At 39.7% G+C, this 24,386-nt stretch overlaps 2 protein-coding genes across 6 annotated transcripts in view; one reads left to right on the forward strand and one right to left on the reverse strand.

Moving 5' to 3' along the window:
• Nucleotides 1-8,778: 8,778 nt before the first annotated feature.
• Nucleotides 8,779-24,386, reverse strand: part of LOC131434028 (uncharacterized) — an 81,744-nt gene continuing 66,136 nt past the window's right edge. The window contains exons 2-12 of one of the 5 annotated variants that reach the window (XM_058600653.1): nt 18,416-18,551; nt 16,917-18,334; nt 16,554-16,848; nt 15,969-16,385; nt 15,614-15,790; nt 15,323-15,550; nt 14,948-15,217; nt 14,588-14,864; nt 9,554-9,782; nt 9,108-9,492; nt 8,779-9,043 (exon numbers count right to left, since the gene is read on the reverse strand). In XM_058600653.1, the coding sequence (XP_058456636.1) occupies nt 8,983-9,043; nt 9,108-9,492; nt 9,554-9,782; nt 14,588-14,864; nt 14,948-15,217; nt 15,323-15,550; nt 15,614-15,790; nt 15,969-16,385; nt 16,554-16,848; nt 16,917-18,334; nt 18,416-18,551 (3,893 nt within the window). In that variant the 3' untranslated portion in view covers nt 8,779-8,982. Of the gene's footprint in view, nt 9,044-9,107; nt 9,493-9,553; nt 9,783-13,907; nt 14,271-14,587; nt 14,865-14,947; nt 15,218-15,322; nt 15,551-15,613; nt 15,794-15,968; nt 16,386-16,553; nt 16,849-16,916; nt 18,335-18,415; nt 18,552-24,386 lie in introns of those variants that run through there. The other 4 variants (XM_058600649.1, XM_058600667.1, XM_058600661.1 and 1 more) reach the window with 4 other exon arrangements.
• Nucleotides 20,322-22,110, forward strand: LOC131434040 (splicing factor 3A subunit 3). The gene is made up of 3 exons (XM_058600675.1): nt 20,322-20,543; nt 20,601-21,296; nt 21,358-22,110. Exons 1-3 carry the CDS (start codon nt 20,448-20,450, stop codon nt 22,018-22,020), a joined length of 1,455 nt encoding a protein of 484 aa, XP_058456658.1. The 5' UTR covers nt 20,322-20,447; the 3' UTR covers nt 22,021-22,110.

The following is a 24,386-nucleotide window of genomic DNA, read 5'->3' on the forward strand; positions in this document are numbered from 1 at the left end:
TTGACCCAGAGGGCTAAGTGTTTTATGTCATTCGACACAGTTCATCGAGCTTAGCAATGCATGTGTCTGTGTGTGAAAATGTGTCAAATAATATCAAACTATCCTGGGAGTCTATCCAAAATTGTCCTACCAGCAGTAAGGGATGGTTCCTATTCTGTTAAACACCTTTTTTGAGTTCGTCGATCGACATTATCCTAGCCCCTTTATAATCGCAGTTTCTGTGTATCATCCGAAACTTCATTTCTGAATCGTAATTTTCCTGTTAATCGAATGCGAAATTCAGTAAGCAGCACTCCCATTCGGGGAACGTCGCGCCAGGTGTCCGGGTAAAACGATTTCTCTAAAACATACATGGGCTGAGAAGTTTGATCGAGACATTTATGTGGAATACTGTGATAATTCCAATTCATAATCCTGTAGAGTCTGAGAGAGGACTGTGAAAAGATTACGGTAGAGAGTAGAGTTTAGTTGACTGTGAAACGTGTTACCGAGCGGTCGAATAAAGTGACATGGAGTTAAATAGAAATTTGTGTAGTGAGTCGTATGAAATTCCGAAAGGCCTAACCGCACGGATTCCACAGAACCATAACTCAAAAATATGAAAATAACAAAACTAATGAAACCATAGCAACTTCAAATAAGGTTGCCAACTGAAAACATTTTCACCTGCTCTACTTTTTCAAAGCTGAATGGAAGAACAGGCTAGGCTAACTTGTTCATTTGTTGAACCAAACATTGGCGATGCGTTAGGGCATGTTCAGGAGTGTTCTAGTTCTAGATGCATAATTTAAGTCAGTTTTAAAATTTAAATCTTGAAATTATAACAAAATAAACTGGCAACCCCAGCAGCGTTTTATCTGTGTTTCAAATATAGAAAAAATAGAACGGCAGTGTATACCAGTTTCAAATTTGACAGTAGAACTGGTCGAAAAAATAAAACTAAAACGGATTGCTGGGGATACGTTTGTTTCAGTTTCATTTACATTATAGACCACCCATATGAATCTTGTAGCTGCTGAATTTGCTCTTAGTATGAGACCTAGGGGTATAATTATTTGTATTTGACAGAACCTAGAAGAATTTTTTTTTTTTTACTTTTTTATTTATGACTTCTGGTCAGTCAGTAATTTTTACTTTTTTCGGTATTTTAACGATATCAAACTAACTAGAGATTATAAGAGGAGAAAGAATATGAAATCATAGAGCCATAGTACTCAAGGAAGAGCAAGGATGTGAAGAATAAAGTGCGGAAAAGTGAGACGTGACAAGGGTCATTTAAGTAAGCAGAAGGCTTCTCGTATCTCAACTTTTACCTTCTACCAGAGGAGTCGAACTTAGGCATCTTAAAGATACGAGTCATCCGAGTCTCTGATATGTCAGAAAGTAAAGGTAAAGGTCGTTTGCCATTTACTGTCCAAGTAGAGAATTCAACCTTTTTGAAAAAAAATGTACTAGCTTGGATGTCTGTTCCCTGTGGCAAAATGGTATTAATGGAAACCCTATACAAAGATTCATTTTAAGTAACATTTTAAGTGTTCTAAAACTCACTGTAAAGATACAAAACAGTATAACTTTGAAATTTGTAAAAATAGGTGATATGTGATGATGGTATGTAATTTTAATTTTGTTAAGTTAAAGAAATGGTTTTTATCACCAGTAATCAGGATTATTTTAAATGTAAAAAATATTTGTTTATTCAATGGAAATATTTGTTAAATATTCAAATCTATTTAATGAAAACAAATTGCAACTTCAACCAGCTCAATTCATTAAAGTAAACCAGTTATTTTGTAACTATTTCAATTAAATAAATTGAAACTGCCTGTACCTAATTATTCGTACAACATTTTACATTATGCGTAAAAAAACTACGTACAAATATTTGCGTGCAGGTATGTCACAGACTAACAGACATGACACTACACAGATAAAAATATTTTGTGATTTTACATTTATTTTCATGCACATATTTGGAGCAGGCAATTGAATGGAAATTTACATTACAAAACGAAGCGGTTTGTAAATATACAGTCTTGTTCAATGAAAAACTAAATGAATTCTAATGTAATTTTACATCAATCATGGTTTTAAATCAGATTTTCGTTTCAACTGATGTCTATTTCATAGTACTATCGGTTTACATGTTGTGTAAGTGTCATCTTTTCTTTCTGTATATGAGTAAATTCTTCTAAAACTAAATTTTCGTGGGACATTAGTTCCAGCTAGATTGAACTGCGCGAACTATTTAGTATCGGTACACCCCTTGTGTTATGTAAACGTTTTTTTACTAGTTGGCTTCCCCCCATTTGTCAACAAAGATCAGCTGCGCGCAGGGATGCCAGATTTCATCGAGCTTTGTATAATATTTGAAAAAAAAATCGCAACAAATTATGGAATTACGTTTTTATATATTCAACTTTTTAAGCGATGTTTGAAAGGAACGATTCATTTTTCTCAACGTTGTTCAGAAAAAAATGACTTCTCAGGTAGATAAAACTTATTATTGGTTTGTGGTATATGTTTATTCGTTTCAGTTAGTTTTTGGCACGGAATGTTAAAAACTTTCATTATCGGGCCCGATGAAAAATGAACTTGTAGTCATCTAACAGTTCGGCTGAAAAGTTCGTATCGTTTAATAGAAACACACATTTTTTTGCCAAAACTCGTTTTTATTATTCAACATAATTGCCATCAGAGGCGATACAGCGATTATAGCGATCTTCCAACTTTTCGATACCATTTTTGTAGTACGATTTGTCCTTTGCCTCAAAATAGGCCTCAGTTTAAGCGATTACCTCTTCATTGCTTCTAAATTTTTTACCAGCGAGCATTCTCTTGAGGTGTGAGAACAGGAAAAAGTCACTGGGGGCCAAATCTGGAGAATACGGTGGATGAGGGAGCAATTCGAAGCCCAATTCGTTCAATTTCAGCATGGTTTTCATCGACTTGTGACACGGTGCACTGTCTTGATGAAACAAAACTTCAAATGAGGCCGTTTTTTGAAATTTCGTCCTTCAAATGCTCTAATAACGCTATATAATAGTCACTGTTGATGGTTTTTCCCTTTTCAAGGTAGTCGAAGAAAATTATATCATGCGAATCCCAAAATACAGACGCCATAACCTTACCGACCGATTGTTGAGTCTTTCCACGCTTTGGGTTCGGTTCATCGCGTGCAGTCCACTCAGCTGACTGTCGATTGGACTCCGGAGTGAAGTGATGGAGCCATGTTTCGTCCATTGTTATATATCGACGAAAAAAATCGGTTTTATTTCGATATAACAGCTCCAAACACTGCTCACTGCGTTCATCGTCTTCGGTGCTCATATGACCAGTACGAAATTTTGCAAACCACTAACGAATTGTTGCTTCCCCCGGTGCAGAGTCTGGATAACACTCATCAAGCCATCTTTTGGTATCGGCGGCACTTTTTTTCATCAAAAAGTAGTGTTTCATCAACACACGAAATTCTTTTTTTTCCATTTTTTTTCACAATAACAAAAGTAGCTTCACTCAAAATGCAATATCTCACAAAATAATAATCTGACAGCTGTCAAATTTATACACGTATCTTTTGAAGGTTGGTACTAACTGAAAATGGTATGGATTTAATTCTAGTGGCGCCCTCTCATAGAAACTATACGAACTTTTCAGCCGGCTATTTTTGATTGTATTGATTATTCTCACCCGGCCCACTGGCGGCAGGCCAGAAGCAAGTAAATATCGTAACAGAACATGGGTTCGATTTTGTATTGCGTTGGATTAAAAGAAGTAGACAGAAATCTGTATTTAGTTTTGGCAATATGTATTAAATCTGTATCCTGCATGAAATCCGCATGGACGTATGAAAATCAGTACATTACAGATAGTTCTGTATGAATGGCAACTCTGTTGGTAAATAAAAAAAATAAACACAGTCTACTAATAGTACTGTTGTTGTACCGTTGAATTCCACTATGTTATATCACGTCATTACACTCTCACAAAGTCACTATTTTCACAGTCACTATTTTTTCGAAGGTGTATCAAACGTTGTAATACAGATACGTATTTCGGAATGCTATTTGCATCCTTCTTCAGTGTATCGGTTTTATAAGTTTATTGAAAGAATGCTGCAATGAAGTTCCTTTTATACAAACTTAAGTAGGTAGAAACGTAAGTAGGTAAACCACAAAATGAAAGGTAAAAACAGGTAACAGAAAACTGGAAGAGTTAAGTGTTTTCTATGTTTGTTTTTATCTTGGATATGGGTAGTAACTGGAAAAGCCAAGAAGATCTATTCCCTTGGTCTCGGTTTAATAAAGAGATGGAGTTATTTTTGAAAATTTCTAAACTTTCTGCTGAATCTAATTTCCATGGATTGGAAATTTGTCTTAAGATTTTTATGTCATTAGTAGAGAGTTCATGATCTTCAAAAAAGGCATGTTCTGCTACTTTTGACTTGAAGTGATGTGGTAGTCCCTTTTCCAATTCTTTGGATGCTTTCGCTATTTCTGAGATATGTTCCTTGAAACGAATGTCCAGTGTTCTCTTTGTTTGTCCGATGTATATTTTATCGCAATGAGGACACGAGATTTTGTATACCCCAGACTTTTTCAAATTCTCTGTAGGATCTTTTGTAGAACCTAGTAGAGTTTTCAATTGGTGGTTCATACTGCTGAACACTAAATCTAAACCAAATTTTCTTAGTTTTGATTTTAGTGGGTGTGAAATGTTTTGATTGAAGTCCACTGATATTCTTTTAAAATTTTCAGAAGGGGGGGTCAAAGTTGTAAGTGATTGTTTTTTCAACAGTCTTAATTTTTTATCGAAGATGGTTTGAATTGTATGCTCTGGATATCCATTGAACTTTCCAATTTCGAAAATAAAGTTTTTCTCTTTTATCGCAGCATCTTTTCTAAGGGGCAAGGATAGCATTCTGTGAATCATATGGTGGAATGCTGCCATTTTGTGTTGATGGGGATGATTAGAAGTATTTGGTATGACACGGTTCGTATTGGTTGGCTTCCTATATATTTCGAAAGTTAAGGATTTTGCCTCCCGGACAATAAGAATATCCAAGAAAGGTAAACTGTTGTCTTTCTCTTCCTCATAGGTGAATTTAATATTTTTATGTAAATTATTAATTATTTCTAAAAAGTTCGATAAATCGTTGCGTTTGATGATGCAAAATATATCATCTACGTATCTCCACCAGCGATTAGGTAATAATCCCTGCTTATTTAGAAGTTCTTCAAGGTTTGCCATGAATAATTCACATAAAAACGGGGAGAGTGGATTGCCCATTGGTGCCCCTTGTAATTGTTTATAAAATTCCCCTCTGAATTTAAAATAATTTACATCCATACAAAGCCGGGTTAGAGTAAGATAAGACCGTACTTTGCATTTCCATAAACTACTACTATTTTGTTGAAGTAACCAATCTTCCAACAGATTGATTGAGTCCTTCACTGGGACACTTGGGAATAAGGCGGTTACATCGAAAGATACCATCATTTCGTCATCTTTGATATCGCCTGAATTCTGAAGTTGAGTAACGAATGTCTGTGTGTTAGGAACTGATTTACTGAAGAATTTTTTTGGCATAGATTGGAATTCTTTTACTAGCCATTTGGATATTTTTTGAGTTGGGGCCCCTACTGAAGAAATGATTTCCCTTATTTCGTTACCAGGTTTATGAACCTTTGGTAGTCCTTTTATTTTGGATAAAGAAGGGTTAGAAACTTTGAGACTACTGAGATTGATATCGAAGTTTGGGTTGCATTCATGAAGAGTTTTATCTACTTTTTTAATAATATCTGGAAGGGGGTCGGCTCTTTTTTTTCCTATAAGGGCCGTCATTGATACACCTTCGAAAAAATAGTGACTGTGAAAATAGTGACTTTGTGAGAGTGTAATGACGTGATATAACATAGTGGAATTCAACGGTACAACAACAGTACTATTAGTGACAACATTCTACTAACAGCTCAAACAGAAATTTAGAAACACAGTCTAGATCATTTAGGGGTTAGCCAAATTTTGTGCTAGGGCACATAACTGTTTTTATTATTTTTACGTTTCGTCTTTGACTCATCAGTGCAGAGCAGTTCAAATTGAACCGCTAAGCAGACGTAAAGTTTCTGCTATTTACAGAGCACTTTTTGTTTTGCAACGGAGTGCAATGTCTTTTCTGACGTGCCGAACGGAAACGTGTTTTCGACTATTTCTGGCCGACTATTTCAGCCAGATTACAAAACTCGTTATCGTACAAAGGGATTAGTTTTTTTCAATTCGATGCCAGGACGAATCAAGCGGACTGCAACATTGAGGGAGTTAAAAAAAATTGTGTGTTTCACACGTAAAATCTATTCTGTAATTAGATCTTAAATGAATTAGTGCAATTTGATTTTTCCGAAAATTGTGTAAAATGACGAAGATTGTATTTATTTTATTTATTTATTTTTGTCGTAAATACGACTTACTTTACTATGGGGTGCCATTTCAAAATTTACCCTCTGAGAGAGTGATAAGTTTTTGATCGTGAATATCTCTTGTTGTATCTAACGAATCAACATAATTTTTGCTTAATGCCATCGGGAATACGATCACAATTTTATGATAAAGTTTTCAGTTGTGTGACATAATCTCAAATAATTCAAAATTAAACTTCTCTGAAATGTTTGGTATAAACGAGTATCAAAGAGGATAATTCATAAGGCGCGTTTGCCTTTCTCGCATTTTTAAAGCTCATAGCTCAGTGATCTGTGAAAGGATTTCTATAATCTAACTACCAATAGAATCGAAATTTTTCAACTTAAACGTGTATAGCAAAAGCATTGAAGTATTTCAATAGTACACTATTGAAAAACCTGTCTCATTTGACCCATGTCAACACCAGCCAATCAGAACGCGTTCTGAGGAAGAGAACAAAAGCCTTCTTTGTTTTAGCGAAAAATGTTCCACAGTTTAATATCGTAGAGAATTACGCAATTTGACCCTTCTGAATGCTAGAAACGAATCCCTACAGCATATTGATAGTTTCTTTCAATAAATTATGCGAATCCGAAATGAAATAATCGACATTAAAATTCTATATGCGGCTATTTTTATAGCCGTTAGGACCGCCCATTAGTGAAAAAGCTACAAACGAAATCAGGTAAAAACAAGCCTCTCAACAAAAATTGGATCAGTTTGGATTCTATCGCCACTGCGAGCAGATGTATTTTGTGTCGTTTGCAAAACTAGTTTCGCTTTCGACAAGAGCGATTATGTCACAGCCGCCAGTCATTTGCATTGGTGACAAAGCAACGGTGGAGAGCATTACACAAAAGCAGCCGTTCTAATGGCTCTAAAAAATTTCTAAGCAACTATTAGGATTTCTTGCTCTCAATTCGAAGGGAAATATCCTCAGTTCAGTGCAAATCTAGAACTGTTTGGTAAGATTTGTGAACTTTTCGCTGTGTGAAATTCACAGTAATCGAGATCAAGTGAAGCCTTCTTTGTTTATGCGGAAAATGTGGAAAAGGGGAATGCTTGCATAATTCATACAATTGATCATCTAATTGATATTCGGAAGTGTTAAGGAACATGTCAGTTGTTTTCGTATTCACGACATCCAGTTATGTCTCTGACATTACCCACCCGCCTTTTATTCTTTTTTTTTAAGTAAGACGCATTAGGTTGTTATGTTCTCTATGATGATTTTATATATTTCGTAACTAATCGGGATCGGAAGTTGTTGATGGAATTGGGTTTAGCTCTGCTCATCCGCAGTCTCGTTACTCCATCGTAGCTATGAACTGGTCCGGCGGGAAGGGCCAGGTGAATTACTGTCTGATACTGACAAAGATATCGGGTTCGATTCCGGATTTGTTCAAGGATCTTCCCGGGTAGGAAATTTTTTTGAATAACCCTGGATAGTAAACCGGAAATATTTGAATGTTTTCTTGTTCTCAGTTGTACTTTAGAAGGAGAATCTATACCTGCTTGATTAACCAGATCGTTTTATATTTAGTTAACTGGTTAAAATATATGATGTAATATTCATTATCATTTAGATAAATCGTCCAACCTCAACCTTTGTAGGGGTATGAGGCGGGACCACCATCATCATCAAAATAAAGAAATTCTGTTTCGTTAATGTTTACACACAAAGTCATTCTTCTTTCTTTTAAATTGGAAGTGCTAAAAAGTGATTCAAACCCGTTTCCTTTTTAACGGTTTGAAGTTATCATTGAACGATTTCGATGTCCCTATGTTGAACTTCTCACTTAACACATAATTGAAACCACAAAATTTCTATTGAAAAGATCTATGATTGATAATTCTTGGCTTCGAAAAACCGGATCTAGAAACGACAATGAAAAACGACGTATTTTTGCATGCTTGAATTCTAGAACAATATTTTTTTAGACCCAAATGTTTGAAAAGTGACCGCATACTCTAATGTAAGAATAAATGCGAGAGAACACATGGACTGAGTAAATTTTACTCAAATTTTAACATATATTTCCAGGATAAGACAAAAAGAAATGAGTGCTTTTCGGTCCAATATACAGAATTGTTTGCTACTCTTAAACAGGAGTTGAATGCATCATTGATTGCAAAGCATCAGGTGTGTTCTAATCAAGAACACGCTTCACTCTCATGTCTTCTTCAATTGGGTTGCTCAATTAAGCTACACGTGCCGAACAGGGCACCCCAGCAATGAATTCCACATAACTATGGGACTTTTCGATAAGATAAGGATGGCTTGTGGCGCCGAACAAAAGATTCAGGAGATTAGCCCGCAGTTGCTAATATAATAGCACGAATGGCGTGCAATACAATTTTCTTCGTTTATTTACAAACATAAGCTTTTTTTTTAAACCATTTTACATCACTTGGATAACAGAGTTCATTCTATTCTATCAACTTATTGTTTTTACACAGAAATTAGTTATTCTATCTACGATTATCTCATCTCACTGTGATCTTCATTGTACCTAAAAGTCCCTATGCTTAATCTCTACTGACAAGGGCCGCCCGCAGCAATTCGTACGCTACCTTTGACGATTCCATCCTGGAATTGGAAAAAGAGAAAGTAAAGAAAAAAATCCACCACCTCGGTCACGTTTCGAACTCACCCCAACGCCAGCAGTGGTTTCAGCGCACTGCGAATATTCCCGTACACATTCGGATTGGTAGCCTCCTGTACCCGCAGAATACTGTTGGTCGCATCCGGAGGTCGAGTGAAAAGGCGCGATGGTCTTGTCGGAAGTGCTTTGCTGGCAGCGAAGTCCTCCAGCGTTCGTTCGCGGATGTACAGTAGCGGACGTATGACACGGATTTGCGAGCTGTGCGGACCAACGTGGCTGGTGCAGGCCTGCAGTGTGCTAAACTTTCCCTTGTACAGAAGCGACACCAGGAACCGATCGGCCAGTTTGTCAAGCGTGTTGGCCATCGCCAGAACGTTGTAACCTTTGCGATGAGCTAGGGCGACTAGTTTTTCGTGCAGATTTTCCGATGACTCTGGAAGGACAATGGATTAGGTCAATGCTTTCTAGTAACGACTGTGATATCGCCTAATTACCTTTCTGTTCGAAGTAGAACTCGACACCGAGTTCTCGCAGGTACAGCATCAAAGCTCGCGGGTCGACACCGCAATCACCGAAGGTAACAGTCGCCAGCTGAACGTTGTTGAGGTGTCGGGCCCGAATGAACTGTCGCAACAGGTGCAGCAAACAGAGCGATGAACTCGACCCGGACAGGCACACCAAAATGCGATCGCAATCCTTGACCATATCGAAGTCATCGAGAGCCTACGGGGAAGGGAGAGAGTAGGGAAAAGGAAAATTATTTCCTTGTGCCGTGAAGTTTTATAATCGGGTTAAATATTGAAAAAGATGTGTTTAGTAGCATCTAAACTATTGCGGTTTAAATCTGAATTACACGACATTTGTCATTTGCGCATTATAAAAGTAAGTTTTCTGATCGCTTTTCTGATTGATAAATCTGTTATTGGCCTGTTCGTTTTTCAAAATCGACATTTCAATAACAGTTGAGAACAAATCAGCCATGAGGAAATAATTCAGTGTGAGTTTGAAAACATTTTTCCATTAGAAAATTGATCTAGGATACCAATATAAAAATTAGAAAATCGTAATACATACTTTTGTTCTATGAAAGGCATTGAAACACAGAAATATGAATGATAGATTTTCCCCAAAACTTTAGAAAACATCAAACTAGATCAATGAGACACTACGCACTCCGTTCATTTTACCCAGCAAGCTAGGGAACTTCGTCGAGAGTGTATTGGGAGACAAGCAAACAGCGTCATCTGCTGTGGTTAAGGTTCGCTCAGAGATGGCGCTGCGTTCCGTGAGAAAGGGATTTGACTCGATGGTGAGAACATTGGCACTCACCATTTAACGTGAGTTCGACAAATAGTTATTCTCTCCCTTCTCCTATACTTGGCAGTAAAGCCAGAACAGTGGGTGAAATGTTGTTATTCGAATGGTCAATTATTTTTCGAGTGAGTTGCTTACAGATTTTTAGAGCAGTAATTTGTCACTTGAGCGCTTAGTAGAATAATTTCAGTAGACTTATTCTAGTGGTATTAAAGTAGATTATATAGGTTGTCTCCTGTGCGATTATTATGCAAGGATGCATCATACAAATGATGATTTGTGTGTGTAAATTGGATCTTCGTGTATTCGACTACTTTGCGTGTGAGTAGCTGGAATTTTAGAGGTCTGAGGCCAAAGGCGATGTAGCATACTCTAAGCACGTAAGTCAGCTTGGAACTGTAACATGATCAATTTAAATGAGACACATCTTCTAGAATTAACTAACATTCCATTTCAACTTTGTAGAATTGAAAAAAAATACTAATCTGTTTTCCAATTTCTCTCTATTCTACATTCGAAACTCAAATTAACTAAAAAAAGAGTTAAATGTTCATCAAAAATTCCAAATTTTTCAACTTAGTGGGCAGTAGGAAGAATAATATATTCAAAATGGGCATTTGACCCAAACAAGCTTGGGAACCACGGGTCTAGATCAATTTTGGAAACAAAAGCCAAAGTATGCAACAGGGCTTTTCGTGACGAAGTCTACATGTTCAGGAAGTTTCCGAAAACCGATTTGGCACGGAATTCGTTACCCATGTTAACCCATTTCATGATTACAAGAGTCGTCTTAAAGTGTAATAGTCTTTTGTGTAACTACAGGTAACTGATTTGAATTCTGTAACGAAATTCAGGATATGAAATCAGAATTTATTTCCTGAGTTTCTGAATTTAATCCCTAAATCCATTTTCAGAATTCTTTTCCAGATGGAACTAGATTTTCTAACTTAAATCACTTTCTTTATTCAGGAATTAAAGTTCAGAAGGCAGTTGTAGAATTTCTGGATTGGGGGACGGGTATAGCGTGATGGGTAAGTCGATGCCTTTCACGCAGCCCACCTGGGTTCGATTCCCAACCCCGGACATAGGGTTAGAAAATTTTTCTGGCCCGAAGAGGCGTTAAAACCTCTACAAAAAAAAAAAAAAATTCTGGATTCTGAAAATGAGTTCAGTTTCATTATTCTAGAACTAAACTTGTGTACTGAATTGTTGATCTGGATTCTGAACCAAAATTTTGCAACTGAGTTCTGAGCCTGATCCATATTTCGAATTCAATGTTATGATACTTTCGAGTTGATACATTCGAGAAGGTTCGAACGGTTGAATATTGCTGCAATTTCAGATTCTGATTCAAACTGATAATTAGTTTCAGAATTTAATTCCTAAATTAAGTTTCGGAATTCATTTCTAGAATTCAAATCCTGCATATGCTGAAACTAAATTTGAAACTTGGATTCTGGAACTGAATTCAGTTCCTTTTTTCCAGATCTAGAACTTGAGTTCAGGTTCATAGTTCAAGAACTAAATTCATGAATTGCACTCTTGATCTGGATTCCGAACCCGAATGTTGCCAATGAACTCTGAGCCTGTTCCATAGTTTGAGTTTAGTTTTTGAATTCAGTTTCAGTTTTAGAATCCTGGTTCAGGATGTTGGTTTTGCTGTAGATAAATAAATTATGGATATGTTCGTCGACAATATGTCTTAAGCATAGTACTTAAGTATAGTTGCTTCGTTCCAATTCTGGAAGCGAAGCAGTAAAAGTTGTAAAAATTCACACAATCATCGGTATTCGGAAGTGTGAAACAAGCATGTCAGTTTTATTCTTATTCGGCAACGGAGTTTTGTCTTTTTCTTGCCCGTCGGCAGTTTTTATCATTCTTGCACGCCAGAATCAAGGTTTTAGGCATTGATCATTACCGCGTTCTAGGATTCAGTTACAGAACTCAGGGCCAGTACTCAGTTACAGAATAACAGTTACCAAATTCAGTTCCAAAATTCTGTTCTAATACTCAGATCCAGAATTCAATTCAAAAACTCAGTTTTAGAACTCAGAACCAGAATTCAATTTCAGAATCCAAGCCCAGAATTCATTTTCCAGTATGCAGCTCTAAAATTAATGTTCAGAATTTAGTCAAGAATCCAGAGCTGGAAAATAATTTAGTTGAAAATACAGTTCTAAGACTCAGTTTTCAAATGGATCAGAGCATAATGCCAAAATCGGCAGTTCAATTTGAACCGCTAAACAGACGTAAAGAAATTGGCAGAACAGTTTTTATTTAGCACCGAAGTACCATGTCTAAGCTGATGTGCCGAACGAAAACGGATTTTCGACTTTAACTGGCCGATTCAGGTTTGGTCATTCAGGAGTTAGCCTATTTTTGTGCTTAGGCCTCATGACCAGTGGCGTCTCGTCCTTATGTGCACCTCGTGCACTGCACAACCGGTCAAATTGAAGGAATTAACTTCATCCCCATCCGCATTCTATTATTTCTTAGAGTCTCTGTTTATTCGATGGAATCAGGTCGGATTGTACCGAATAGGAAATATTGAGCGTTTTTGTCCACAGCACGATATGTACAAATTCATTATAAGCTTTTCCTATCTCATTGCCTAAACCTCCAACCTGAAATTTGAAGTATCTCTTGTCTCAATGTTAGTGTCTTTTCCGTGCACATGAGTTACTGCACTGGTTCAAGACGAGAGGGAGCTCAGATTTGAGATTTGTTGTTCCCTCTGTAACGTTTAGGGCGCTGGTCTTACAAACCAGTTGTCGTATGTTCGAGCCCCGACCTGGAAGGATTCGTAGTGTCAGTAGAACCGTAGCACTAGCCATGCAACGGTTCTGTACACTCTGAATCGGCTGCGAAGTCTGTTGAAACAGAAGGTCAAATTCCACTACAGGAATGTAATACCAAGGCTTTGTAACGTTTGGCTCAGTGAGAACTTGCATGTACACTTTCAGGAGAGGTTTCAGTAGCTTATGCTTATGGCAGTTGAAAAAAAATTGCTGTCTCCAGAGATGCAAGTAGTCTTATTAGTGTATGGTTGAATGAACCGAATGTCACTATGCCGATATCCAGCTTTCGGTTCCGGTAATACTGACAATAGTAATTAAATGTAATAATTTAAAATTGAATAGATTTTCACTAACTTAAATTCAAATGTAGTATATCAATGTATCAGTATTATATTCTTCTACTCAACGGGACAGAATTTCACATCATCACCATCAACCTTTATCAACAACCCCACCATAACTCGATTATACTTCTGGAGAAAACCTCGAACCACCAAACAATAACACCTCCCAAAACCAATTAGTTGTGTTGTTTCATAAAATCTAGAGAGAAGGAGAGAGAGAGAAAACGAGTCACCGATCACCGCCACTAGGTGCATGCGTTCGTTCACATGCTTGCAACTCATTCGTGCTCAGCAGTGGTGTTCGGGAAGTCGATCGCGAAGCTGGTGGTGGAATCTGTTCGGTGCGGTTTAGGACAGAGAGAGGTACGTCGTACAATAGAAAAACACAATGGTGCTTGAATGTTTGTGTTATTTATTGTTCAGTTATTCACAAATATCGATCCGTGTAGAGGTTGCTGGATAATAGAATATTTTATTTGTATTGTTTTTTTTTTTGTTGTTGTTTAAGACGAACACACGGCAATCACATTGTTTTTTCAGCACGGTTTCAAGTTTGTCCCTTCATAAAAATCGTAAATATTTTTTAACAAAATACTAGCTCTATCGCGCGCGCGGGTCACTAGCCGTCACAAACATTTAACACAATAACATATTTAATAAGTAATTAATTTTTGTTTATTCTTAGAAAAAAAAACTACCGAACAGTTTCGACCAGTTTCTTAAACTTTGAACCATTCTATCACTATGCGTAATATCTTTTAAATGGGAAAGGAAAATAGAAAGAATCAGAAAAGAAAAAAGGCTGAATTATAAGGCGAATTTGTTCCTGCGGACAATGCAAACATAAACGTGTAATCACATCAACGCCTAGGAACTTTAGTGTTTGGTTAGTGTATAAATTGTAAATAGCAGCTACTCTGGGAACTGGAATCGGTTAGTTGAAGCTAGCAGAAAAAAATGCAACCGGATTAGCCAATAAGGGAAAAGATATTGTGGTTATTAGTTTGTGCGGGACAAGACAGCACACATCACGCACTCGCAAGCACATAAGCCAACTGATTTAGTCATTAACCTCGGCTGCCTGTTTCCAGATGTCTTTGGGAAGGTTGTGCCACGTTGCCACATCCGAACCACCGGCGGAACCGTCGGGATCCTGCGACGGGGGACTTTTCAGGACGGCCGGTTGACGAAGTAAAGGATTTTTCGGTGGAAGTTCAACCTCGGGAGTGATGGGAAGACGTGTGCTGGGATTGGCCGATTCCGACAGACCTCGCCTCTGCTGCCGTTCGTCTGCCGTTTCCGGTCGACTAGAGGATTCTTCGAGCTGGGCTGAAATGGTTCGGCTTCGACTGATATCGACAAGAGAGTAGTAATGCGCGTTAATAATTACTTCTTTCAAGCGATGAGTGTGAGAATAGACACCCCCCCTCACCTGTCTCTAATGGCGGCAGATCGTAGCTTTTCGTCTTGCTCGCTAAACGACATGTTAATACCGGAATCTTGCGACGACATCGACGACATCAGGTCAACCTTTTTCGCAATGGCACCCGTGTATGATGGGAAACTAGGACCCAAATGCTCTGGACTGGGTGCTGTGAGGGATGCATTCGGCCGAGGGAATGACTCCGAACGATGTTTATCTACATCCGCGGACTTGGGTCTGCCAGCCGGGGTGATGTCACTGTAGCGTTGCTTGATTAAGCTAGAACAGAGTGAGTCCGAAAAGCGAAGCAGCGGAAATAGAGAAGGAGAGGGACTACAGTTAGGGCACTGACGCGTAAACTGGACAGTAGTCTTGTAATATTACAGTTTGGGCCCAGCCCCGTTGTTGTTGTTGTTGTTGGGCTTCAGGATGTCTGGTGGAGAGTTTTTGCGTGATCCGTTGTAGCCATCCGGTGAAATTATTCCATCTACCGCATTCATGGCATCGCGAATTTCCGATTTCACTTCGATCATCATGCCTTTGCTGTATTCCTTCAGATAGTCGACTACGTCACTGGTGGAGATGGAGTCTCGTTTGCTGTCGGTGTTAAAACTACAACAAAAAAAAGTCGATAGAAGCACGAAAATTGTCAGTTTTCCGTATCAGAGTACAAACCTGATATTGCCGCCTAAAGAACTAAATGCCGCTCCGCTCATATCCAAACTGTCGGTACTTTCCAAAACATCCTCAACTTTGGAAATCACCTCTCGGATCTCCGATTTGATCTCCGTCGCTAGCTCCTTGGTCACTTCCTTCACGTACGCTTGAATATCTTCGACGCTGTCACTGCAGCTGCTGGAAAAATTATTGAACTTTTTAAAAAGCATTGACATTGACTACAAAACACTCTGAACAAAAAAAAATCTATCAAAGCAAGCGACGCCACATTTTAAATGTCAAAACCTATACAAAGCAGCAAAGCAGTTCAACACAAACAGAAAAAAAAATTCAAGACGCATTGACCGCTAACCTTCCAGCTGCCTGGACGTTCGAAGGACCCGGAAGTTGTGAACCTCCGATACAGGTTGCCGCGACAACGGTCGCCAGATTTTCGCTACTAGAACCCATGCTTAGATCCGTTTGGCTACTACAAGAACAGGATCGTTGTTTCGGTTTCACCGCCAATATCGGCAGATTCCCATCGAAGTCGTCCGTTGGAGTCGTCAGCTGGAACAGCTGGCGCCTTTGGACCTGCATCAACCCTAGATTGTGTCGCGTCTGAGGCCCGAGAATGTCAATCTGACCCGAACCGGTTTCATCGATGCCACTGCCACCACCGCCACCACCCGTACAGTTACCATCGACAACATAAGTGTTAGTGCGACTGCGGATGATGGGTCTGCCGATTTTCTTCGTACTCGTCGCAGACGAACCCCAGCTATTGCATCTGCGACAAGTTAATAATATCCGAATTAGAGTAAACAGAAAAAAAACACTTTTGTTCTATCTATTCTGTTTTTTTTTGTTTGTTTTTTAGTTTTGGAATATGTTAAAGAGCTGAAACACAAAAACATGCAATCGATTGCCTCTTAACCGGCGGCCATCCGATAAATACCTGTTTCGACTGATTCCGACTGTTTCGTTGGCTAGCAGTTGGCTGTTGACGACCTGTGACGGTGGACTATAGCTGCTAACTTCGCCACCCAGGGAGAAGCGAACGATTGGAGGCGATGAGGCGGTCGGCGTCGGTGTCGGACTGTGCGCCGCCGGCTGTGGTGAACTTGAGTGCTGCCGGCGTAACGAAAGCTGCATCGGAGATGCGGGCAGGCTGCGACTTTTGAAACGTTTGATGTCCAGCGCAGACAGGCTGTGGTGCCGGTGAATCATCAGCAGTGAGGGATTCTCGGGAACTGCAGGAAAAACCAAAAAAAAACATAAAACTAAACCCTTTTCCCGTTACCTCTGACCATCAACTTACTTTGAGTCGGATCGAAGGGAACCGTATTTTTGACGCTGTGCGAGTGTCCAAGCAGAAGCTCGTGGGCCTCTCCCGGGAGCATGTACCAGCGAAGGCTTTCGACCGAAGGATGTGACAGTTTCAGTACGATTTCCTCGGATGACGAACGTTGGGCCATCTTTCTGGCTCGGTTGAACAAATTCCGCGCCGTTTGCAGACAATCCGGATAGCTCTGTGGGAACGTACCGGGACCGGAAATTCTCCGATCGGAGAACAACATCTTTCCATCGGTGTAACGAATCGTGCCGAGCCATTTCCGTTCCTTGGCCAGTGAATTGGAATGGTGTCTCCACTCGCCGGTTCGATCGTCGACTTCGTACTGCGGCAGAAGCTTCCACGCTTCCGTAGCCACCATCTTCAGTGCTTCGAGGATGAAAGCTACTTCAGCTTCGGTCATAAAAAACGGAAACGTTAGCCGAATGTAGCCTGGATGAATGCTGGCGGCCCGCAGCGACTCATCGTTCAACACTTTTTCATACTCCACGGCTAGTGTCGGATTTATCCCGAGGGAATCCGCTATCATGTTATCCGCCGTTGCCTGGATACCGTAGACATCGTTCAGCACGGCCACGACAAACCGATGATGCAGGAAGGCACCCCTCGGATGACGAACCATAAAACACAGAGTCGTCAAACGTTTGGCGGTGGTGCACGGGGGTCCTAGCAATGCGATTTCCGGAATCGTTCTTACGTGGGCCAACATTTGCTTGCAGATCTTCTCCATTCGAATCATTATCGCTTGAACTCCCAGAGATTCCTTCAGTTGCAATACCAATCCGGCACGTACCGCAGCCACGATTCCAACGGTATCCTTCAAAAACGATGCATTATTTTCCACCAGTTTCCGTTTGACAACGAGCACTCCCGGAGCTTGCACTCCTCCGACCATTCGATTGCAATGGAAGAATATTGCATCCTTCTGTGCTCCCGGTAGAACCGGATTTGTGCAAATGGGTGCACAGGACACGGCCACACTGTGATCCCATATCGAGAGGGCATCGTACTGGTGCAGCAGGATGGTTGTGGCCACGTCGTCCGCCAGAATCCCCGTCATTCTGGAAGCCCCGGAAAATAAACCTACCATCAGGCGTTTGGCATCGGCAAACTGCAGTAACCGTTTTTCCAAATCTACCAAATCCAGAAATCCTTCGTGATTTTTGGTCACCCGTTCTACCAGCCAACCCGCATCCAACCACGGCCGTAGGTTGTCGATGGGTTCGGCATTACTGACGAACAGAATCGGCGCTAGCTTGTTACCACTTTCGTAGGCAGTGCTGGACAGCAAAAAGCACAACCGTTCGGCCGGATTATCACAGAAGACGATTGCATCCTCAGCGGTGCCACCGACGGCCGCTCGAACCAAATCGCGGGCTTCGTTACTGCCACCGCCGCAAAGGTGAAAAATGTAAATTCTCAAACATCATGGACACATGGATTCTAACTAATCGAAGAATACTTACTCGTACAGATGAGACTGAAGCCCAGTGACGGCGGAAATGCAACCGGTGTCGCCAAATGCCGGTAGCACTTCTTTGTTGATGTAGTCTTCCAAGAACTGTAGCGAGCGACCGGACGATGCGTAGTCCGCGTAGACGACTGTGGAGATTTGCAAGAAAAACGAAACGGGTTAGCTAAGAGTCGTGTGAATTATAGGGTTAGAGTTGATGAATCTAATTCTACCGGCATTGTATTGCGGATTCTATATTTCTTAACGTATTTTCCTGAAAAAATCTTTTTGCTTTATATATAAATATCCGTGCAAAACGAATGGTTATGTGGAAAAAAGATAAAAGGGATGTATTCAAGACACGACCGAGCACGATAACATTAAAAATGAAACGTTTCTAGGGACCCCATAATAAATACAAAAATAAAGATGATAATGTTGTTGACACACTAAACTAAACCCATATTCAATTGACTAATTACAAACTTGCTCTAGTTTAAACGCTTAGATTGTTAGCGAATGATAAAATTGACAATTAAAGACTGTCCCAGAAAGTATGGACGCAACCAAAAACCGATGCGCCATTTCGCAATGGTTCAGAATCTGTCAATTTTTATAGCTGCGTCCAGTTGTTTAAACTCTTCTCTAACCACTTGTGCAGTTGTTTATTCGTTTTCATTAGTTTGTTTCGAAATGCGTGGACTTTCAGCAGAACAACGACGAAAAATTGTGTACAAATGGTGCACAGAACGCGGACTGTCACTGAGAAAGATATCAAAAATGGAAGGAGTAAGTGAAAAAGACGTATGAAATGCAATCAGGAAGTTCGGTGAGGATAACACCTTTGAGGATAAACCGAAAACGGGTAAAAAAAAAAGGTTCTGCTAACCCTCAGTTAGATAAACGTTTACTGAAGGCATTCGAGCAAAAGAATGAGGTTTTAGTTCGGGATGTGTCTAAAAAAGTGTCAAATGTTCTTCGTGCTAAAGAACGTTTGAATCTTCGAACCTAGAAAGAAGCAGAAACAACCAAAACGTAGTCCGAAACAAGAAGCATCGATCAGGCCGAGGGTTTGAAAGCTGTACAATACGATTCTTGCTGGAAATTTGAACTGCATAATTATGAACGACGAAACCTGCGTGAAACTCGATTACAAATCTTTGCCGGGACCACAATATTATACGGTGCGAGAAGGGCAAGTGTTAAACCAGTCCGAGACATCGATTGAAGTCGAAAAATTTGGTAAGAAAGCTATGGTCTGGCAAGCAATTTGTAGCTGCAATAAGATTTCGAAACCCTTCATCACTATACATCAAGGAATGTACAAAAACGACTTCTATCCATGATTCGAGGCCACAAGGATCCTGTTGTCTTCTGGTCAGATCTTGCTTCTTGCCACTACTCGAAATCAACGGTAGAATGGTATACTACCAAAGATGTCACTTTCGTCCCAAAAGACATGAATCCGCCAAATTGCCCACAACTTCGACCAATTGAGGAATTTTGGGCATTAACGAAGGCACATCTTAGGAAACATGTCTCGGCAGTCGAAACAATTCAACAGTTCGAAAAAGATTGGAAAAAAGTGTCAAAACTTGTCGCCAAGAAGTCTGTACGGAATTTAATGAGGAACGTTCGCAAGAAGGTGTGCCAGCTACTCTACAATGGCTAAATAGCAAATGTTGAGAATAATATTCTGTTGTTGTAGTCTAATATTATCAGTATATCGAATAAAATTTGAATATCTAACACTTGTGAATTATTTACAGCGAAATCAATTTATTGACAAACACGACTTTCTATTTATCCCATAGTGTATTCCGAGCCGCTCTCCATAATAATATCACCCAACTCGCCTGACGCTTCTCTCGCAAGCACTCACACAACGCTCGATGAGATGAGTGACCAACACAGGACCGTTCACGTCTCACCAAGCTACTCAATCGGTCTCATTTCGTTTCGAGCTGTCAATACGTTTTGAATGCGTTTGGCTTTGCTCCAGCAGAAAATTTGTTTTTGATTGTGAGAAAAAGCACACCCGTAAAATGGAAACAATCTTTGAAATTCAACGCCGCTTACACGAGGAGTGCGATCGGCTGGTGATGTCGATGTCGGAGGAACTTCAGATGCCGAAAAAAACGGTAAGATTTTAGGCTTGAATCAACATTTTCTTTTCTGACTTTGACTTCTAATTTCAGACCAAGGAAAAGGTGCTGGCCGATCATCGTATAAAAATTTATCTGGAACGGTATCAGAGCTGCAGTCGGTCGCTGCTGGAACTGTACCAGGACAAGGATGGCGAACGAAAGCAGGAAATTACCAACATGAGTGTGAACGAGTTTAAGGAGTTCTACAGTCAGTTCAATTCGTTGGTGGAGTTCCATCAGAACCATGGGAACAATGTGGCCGTACCGGCTTCAATCGAGTTCGCCAAACTGCGGGAACAGTTGAATGATCCCAGCTATTTGATGGAGATAGTGAAGTTCAGTGACGTCGAGAACTATGGGCAGTATCTGGATCTGCACGAGTGTTACAACAGCTACATCAATCTGAAGGGAATCGACAAAATCGACTACATTACGTATCTGTCGGAGTTCAACAAGTTCGCGGATGTGCCCAAAAAGCAGAAGAATTTAAAATATAAAATCTACTTGGAGCTGTTGCACGAGTACCTGTACGGTTTCATCACCCGAAGCCGGCCGCTGTTTTTCGAGCTGGACCACACGGTCAAGCGGAATGAGCTGCAGTTTGAGGATTTGTGGAAAAACGGTGAAGCACCCGGTTGGGAAAGGGGCAAAGACGTGGAGGATGATGCGATGATTAATTTGAATGAATTTTTCAAGTGGGAAGATTTGACCTATTTGGGGCTAGATCGGTTGAAAGCGGCTCTTCAGGTAAGGGATAATTGTGGGAAGGGAATTCAACTCACTTAATTGGTGTTTTTTTTTTTGGTAGGCTATCGGAATGAAATGCGGTGGCACACTGGAGGAGCGTGCCCAGCGGCTGTTTGCGTGCAAGGAAGATAAAAACAAGGAGAACGAACGGAAACGGCTGATGTACAACCAAAAGGACAAGGATATTGCGCTGCTGGAGTATAAAATTACTAAACTGACGGAGTTGGTGGATGATCAGATTTATGAGACGAAGGTCAATCTGCAGCGGAAGCAGGCACGCTACATGGTGGACGAAAGTGACGATGACAGTATGGACGAGGTAGAGTCGGATGACGACGATGGAATTCCGTACAATCCGAAGAACCTGCCGCTCGGTTACGACGGTAAACCGATTCCCTACTGGCTGTACAAATTGCACCAGTTGCATTTCACGTACGAGTGTGAGATTTGTGGTAACTACAAGTACAACGGTCCGAAGGCTTTCCAGAATCACTTTTCCGAGTGGAGACACGCCCATGGAATGCGTTGCCTCGGTATTCCGAATACGGCTCACTTTGCTAACATTACGAAAATCGAGGACGCACTGGTCCTATGGGATAAGGTTAAGGAGCAAACATTCTCCAAAATGTGGGTTCCAGCAAACGAGGAAGAATTCGAAGACTCCCGGGGAAATATTCTCAGCAAGAAGGTGTATCTTGATTTGCAGAAGCAGGGTTTACTGTAAAATATTTGACTATACTAAACTGTAATACTAATCAGAGAGTGTGCATCTGTACGATGATTGGCCGAGCAAATAAACTGTTTATTTAGGTAACAGGCGCTGACATTACTGAGATGCTTTCGGCTTAGAGAATTCCCTTTCGAACGCCGTACGATGACAGACTCATTTGCAGCGGTTCTCGTCGTCTGTTTCTTTCTTTTTTCCTAGTTGGCATTCGGTAGATTATCTCTCTTATATTTAGCACTGATTATACTGCGCTAGGAAACGGGAAAGTGTTGAAAGTCGTATATTTGGCAGCTTCTTGGCTGTTCTGAACAAAATCAACATCAGTTAACTAATTTTGATCATCAATATTCAACATAACCACGCCAAAAAAAATTCCTAGTTAGTAAGCCTGTCTGCCGCGAGCATGCAAATTGTCATTAATTATAGCTTGTTTTTTTTTTCTCTTCGAGTGTCAACTTAATAATATTCTCGATACGCGCTCACACAACCGGTGCGAAAATGTGAAAGGTAAAGTTGTGTACCGTAGAATTCCCGCGTTGCAGCGGGTGCACCTCCCCCACGGAACCGGTTCTTCGTTACCGGAATTGCTGTACTCAAGGTCCTCCGCGCGGGTACGAACGTGTTCGATTGCATTAGAATTACAGACCTCTCTGAAGGAAACAGTTGGCAACGGCGGCTGTTGTTTTGACAACGGTGCTCACTCGTCTATCCCCTAGTAGGCCGCGGCGGCGAACGTCTGACGAATGATGATGCATCGAGCGCAACAGATGACATTCAACATGTCAATATTGTGATTTATGTATATTCTATTAGGAATATTGGAGCGACCAGTTAATATAGATGTCGTTTGTCGGTTCGTTTTCGTAGTACAGATTAGTTACATCAAATGTTCTGGAACACAATTAAATAAATATTACGAAATAATTTGTGTAGTTCTTTTTAATAAAGAATGGTTCTGAAAAAGAACCTTTTATTTATTTACTTGAGAACAGGGAAAAGTCTTCTGGTGATGAAATTCATAATAAAACCTCCCCATCTTTTCTACCAACAGATTCCAATATCTAAATATAACAACACGAGACTTCGATTAAACTACATTACAAATTACACTGAAGTCTTTTTTTGTGCGAATTTACGTACCGCATAAAAAAACCGCATAACTCTGAAAATTCGCATAAAAAAGTCGCGTAAAAAACCGCATAAAAAAGACCTCAGTGTAATTGTGTAGTACTTGCGAATTTCATGAAGGCGTAGTTTGTTTTTAAAATTAGTTTTGTTAACAATTTTGAGTGTTTTGAGCAATTTTTTTGCGAGCCGTTCTGTTTTAGCAGTTTTATTCAAGAAATTTTTTTAACAGTTTCTCTCGACCAGTTTTTCTTTCGAAATTTTTTTTTTCGAGCACTGTTTTTTATGGGTAGTTTTTTGAGTTGTTTTATTGAGGCAGTCTTTTCTTTTCAAACAGTTGATTTCGGGCATTAAAAGCGGTTTTTTCGTGCAGTTTTTGTATGAAAGATTTTTTCTCGAGTAATTATTTGTGCAGTTTTTCAAGCTTTTTTCTGAGCAATTTTATTCGGGCTGTTTTGTTTTCCGTGCAGGTATTTTTTAAACAGTTTTACGGCCAACCTTTTTAATGATTTTTTGAGTTTTAATTTTTCAATTGTTTTCCCAAGATTATATCTAGCAGTTTTTTTTTATCAGTTTTTGTCGAGCAGTTAGGACATTGAATTTTGGGTAGTTTTTTCGAGCATTTGTGACGAGCTGCTCATTTTTCGAGCTATTTTTATACGAACAGATCCATTCAGGCAGCTTTTTACGAGTAGCTTTTTTTTACAGTTTTTTCAAGTATTATTTCGAAGTATTCTTTAAACAGTTGATTCGTGCAGTTGATTTCGAGTAGTTTTTCTAAGCAGATTATAAAGCATATTTTTTCGATCAGGTTTTGTCGAGTAGTTTTTTTTCGTGCATTTTTTTAGCAGTTTTCAGTGCAGTTTTTCCGAGCAGTTATTTCGGACATTTTTTCTTCAGCAGTTTTTTCAAAAAAAAAAAAAAAATTTGCGCGAACGATTTTTCCATGTAATTTTTTTCAACCAGTTTTTAACGAGCAATTTTTTCACCAGTTTTCGCAAGAAACTTTATGAACAGTTTTTTTTGGGACTGTTATTTCCGAGTAGATTTTTTCAAGCAGATTATGTTGAGAAGTTTTTTTCTGATCAGTCTCTGTCGAGCAGTTTTTTGCACTTTTTTGCGAGCAGTGTTTTCGAAATTTTAATCAAGTAGTTTTTGTACGAACGATTTTTTTGAAGTACACTGAGGTCTTTTTTATGTGGTTTTTTTCGCGACTTTTTAGGCGAATTTTCAGAGTT

The sequence above is a fragment of the Malaya genurostris genome, chromosome 1, assembly GCF_030247185.1.
Source record: "Malaya genurostris strain Urasoe2022 chromosome 1, Malgen_1.1, whole genome shotgun sequence".
Taxonomy (NCBI): Eukaryota; Metazoa; Arthropoda; class Insecta; order Diptera; family Culicidae; genus Malaya; species Malaya genurostris.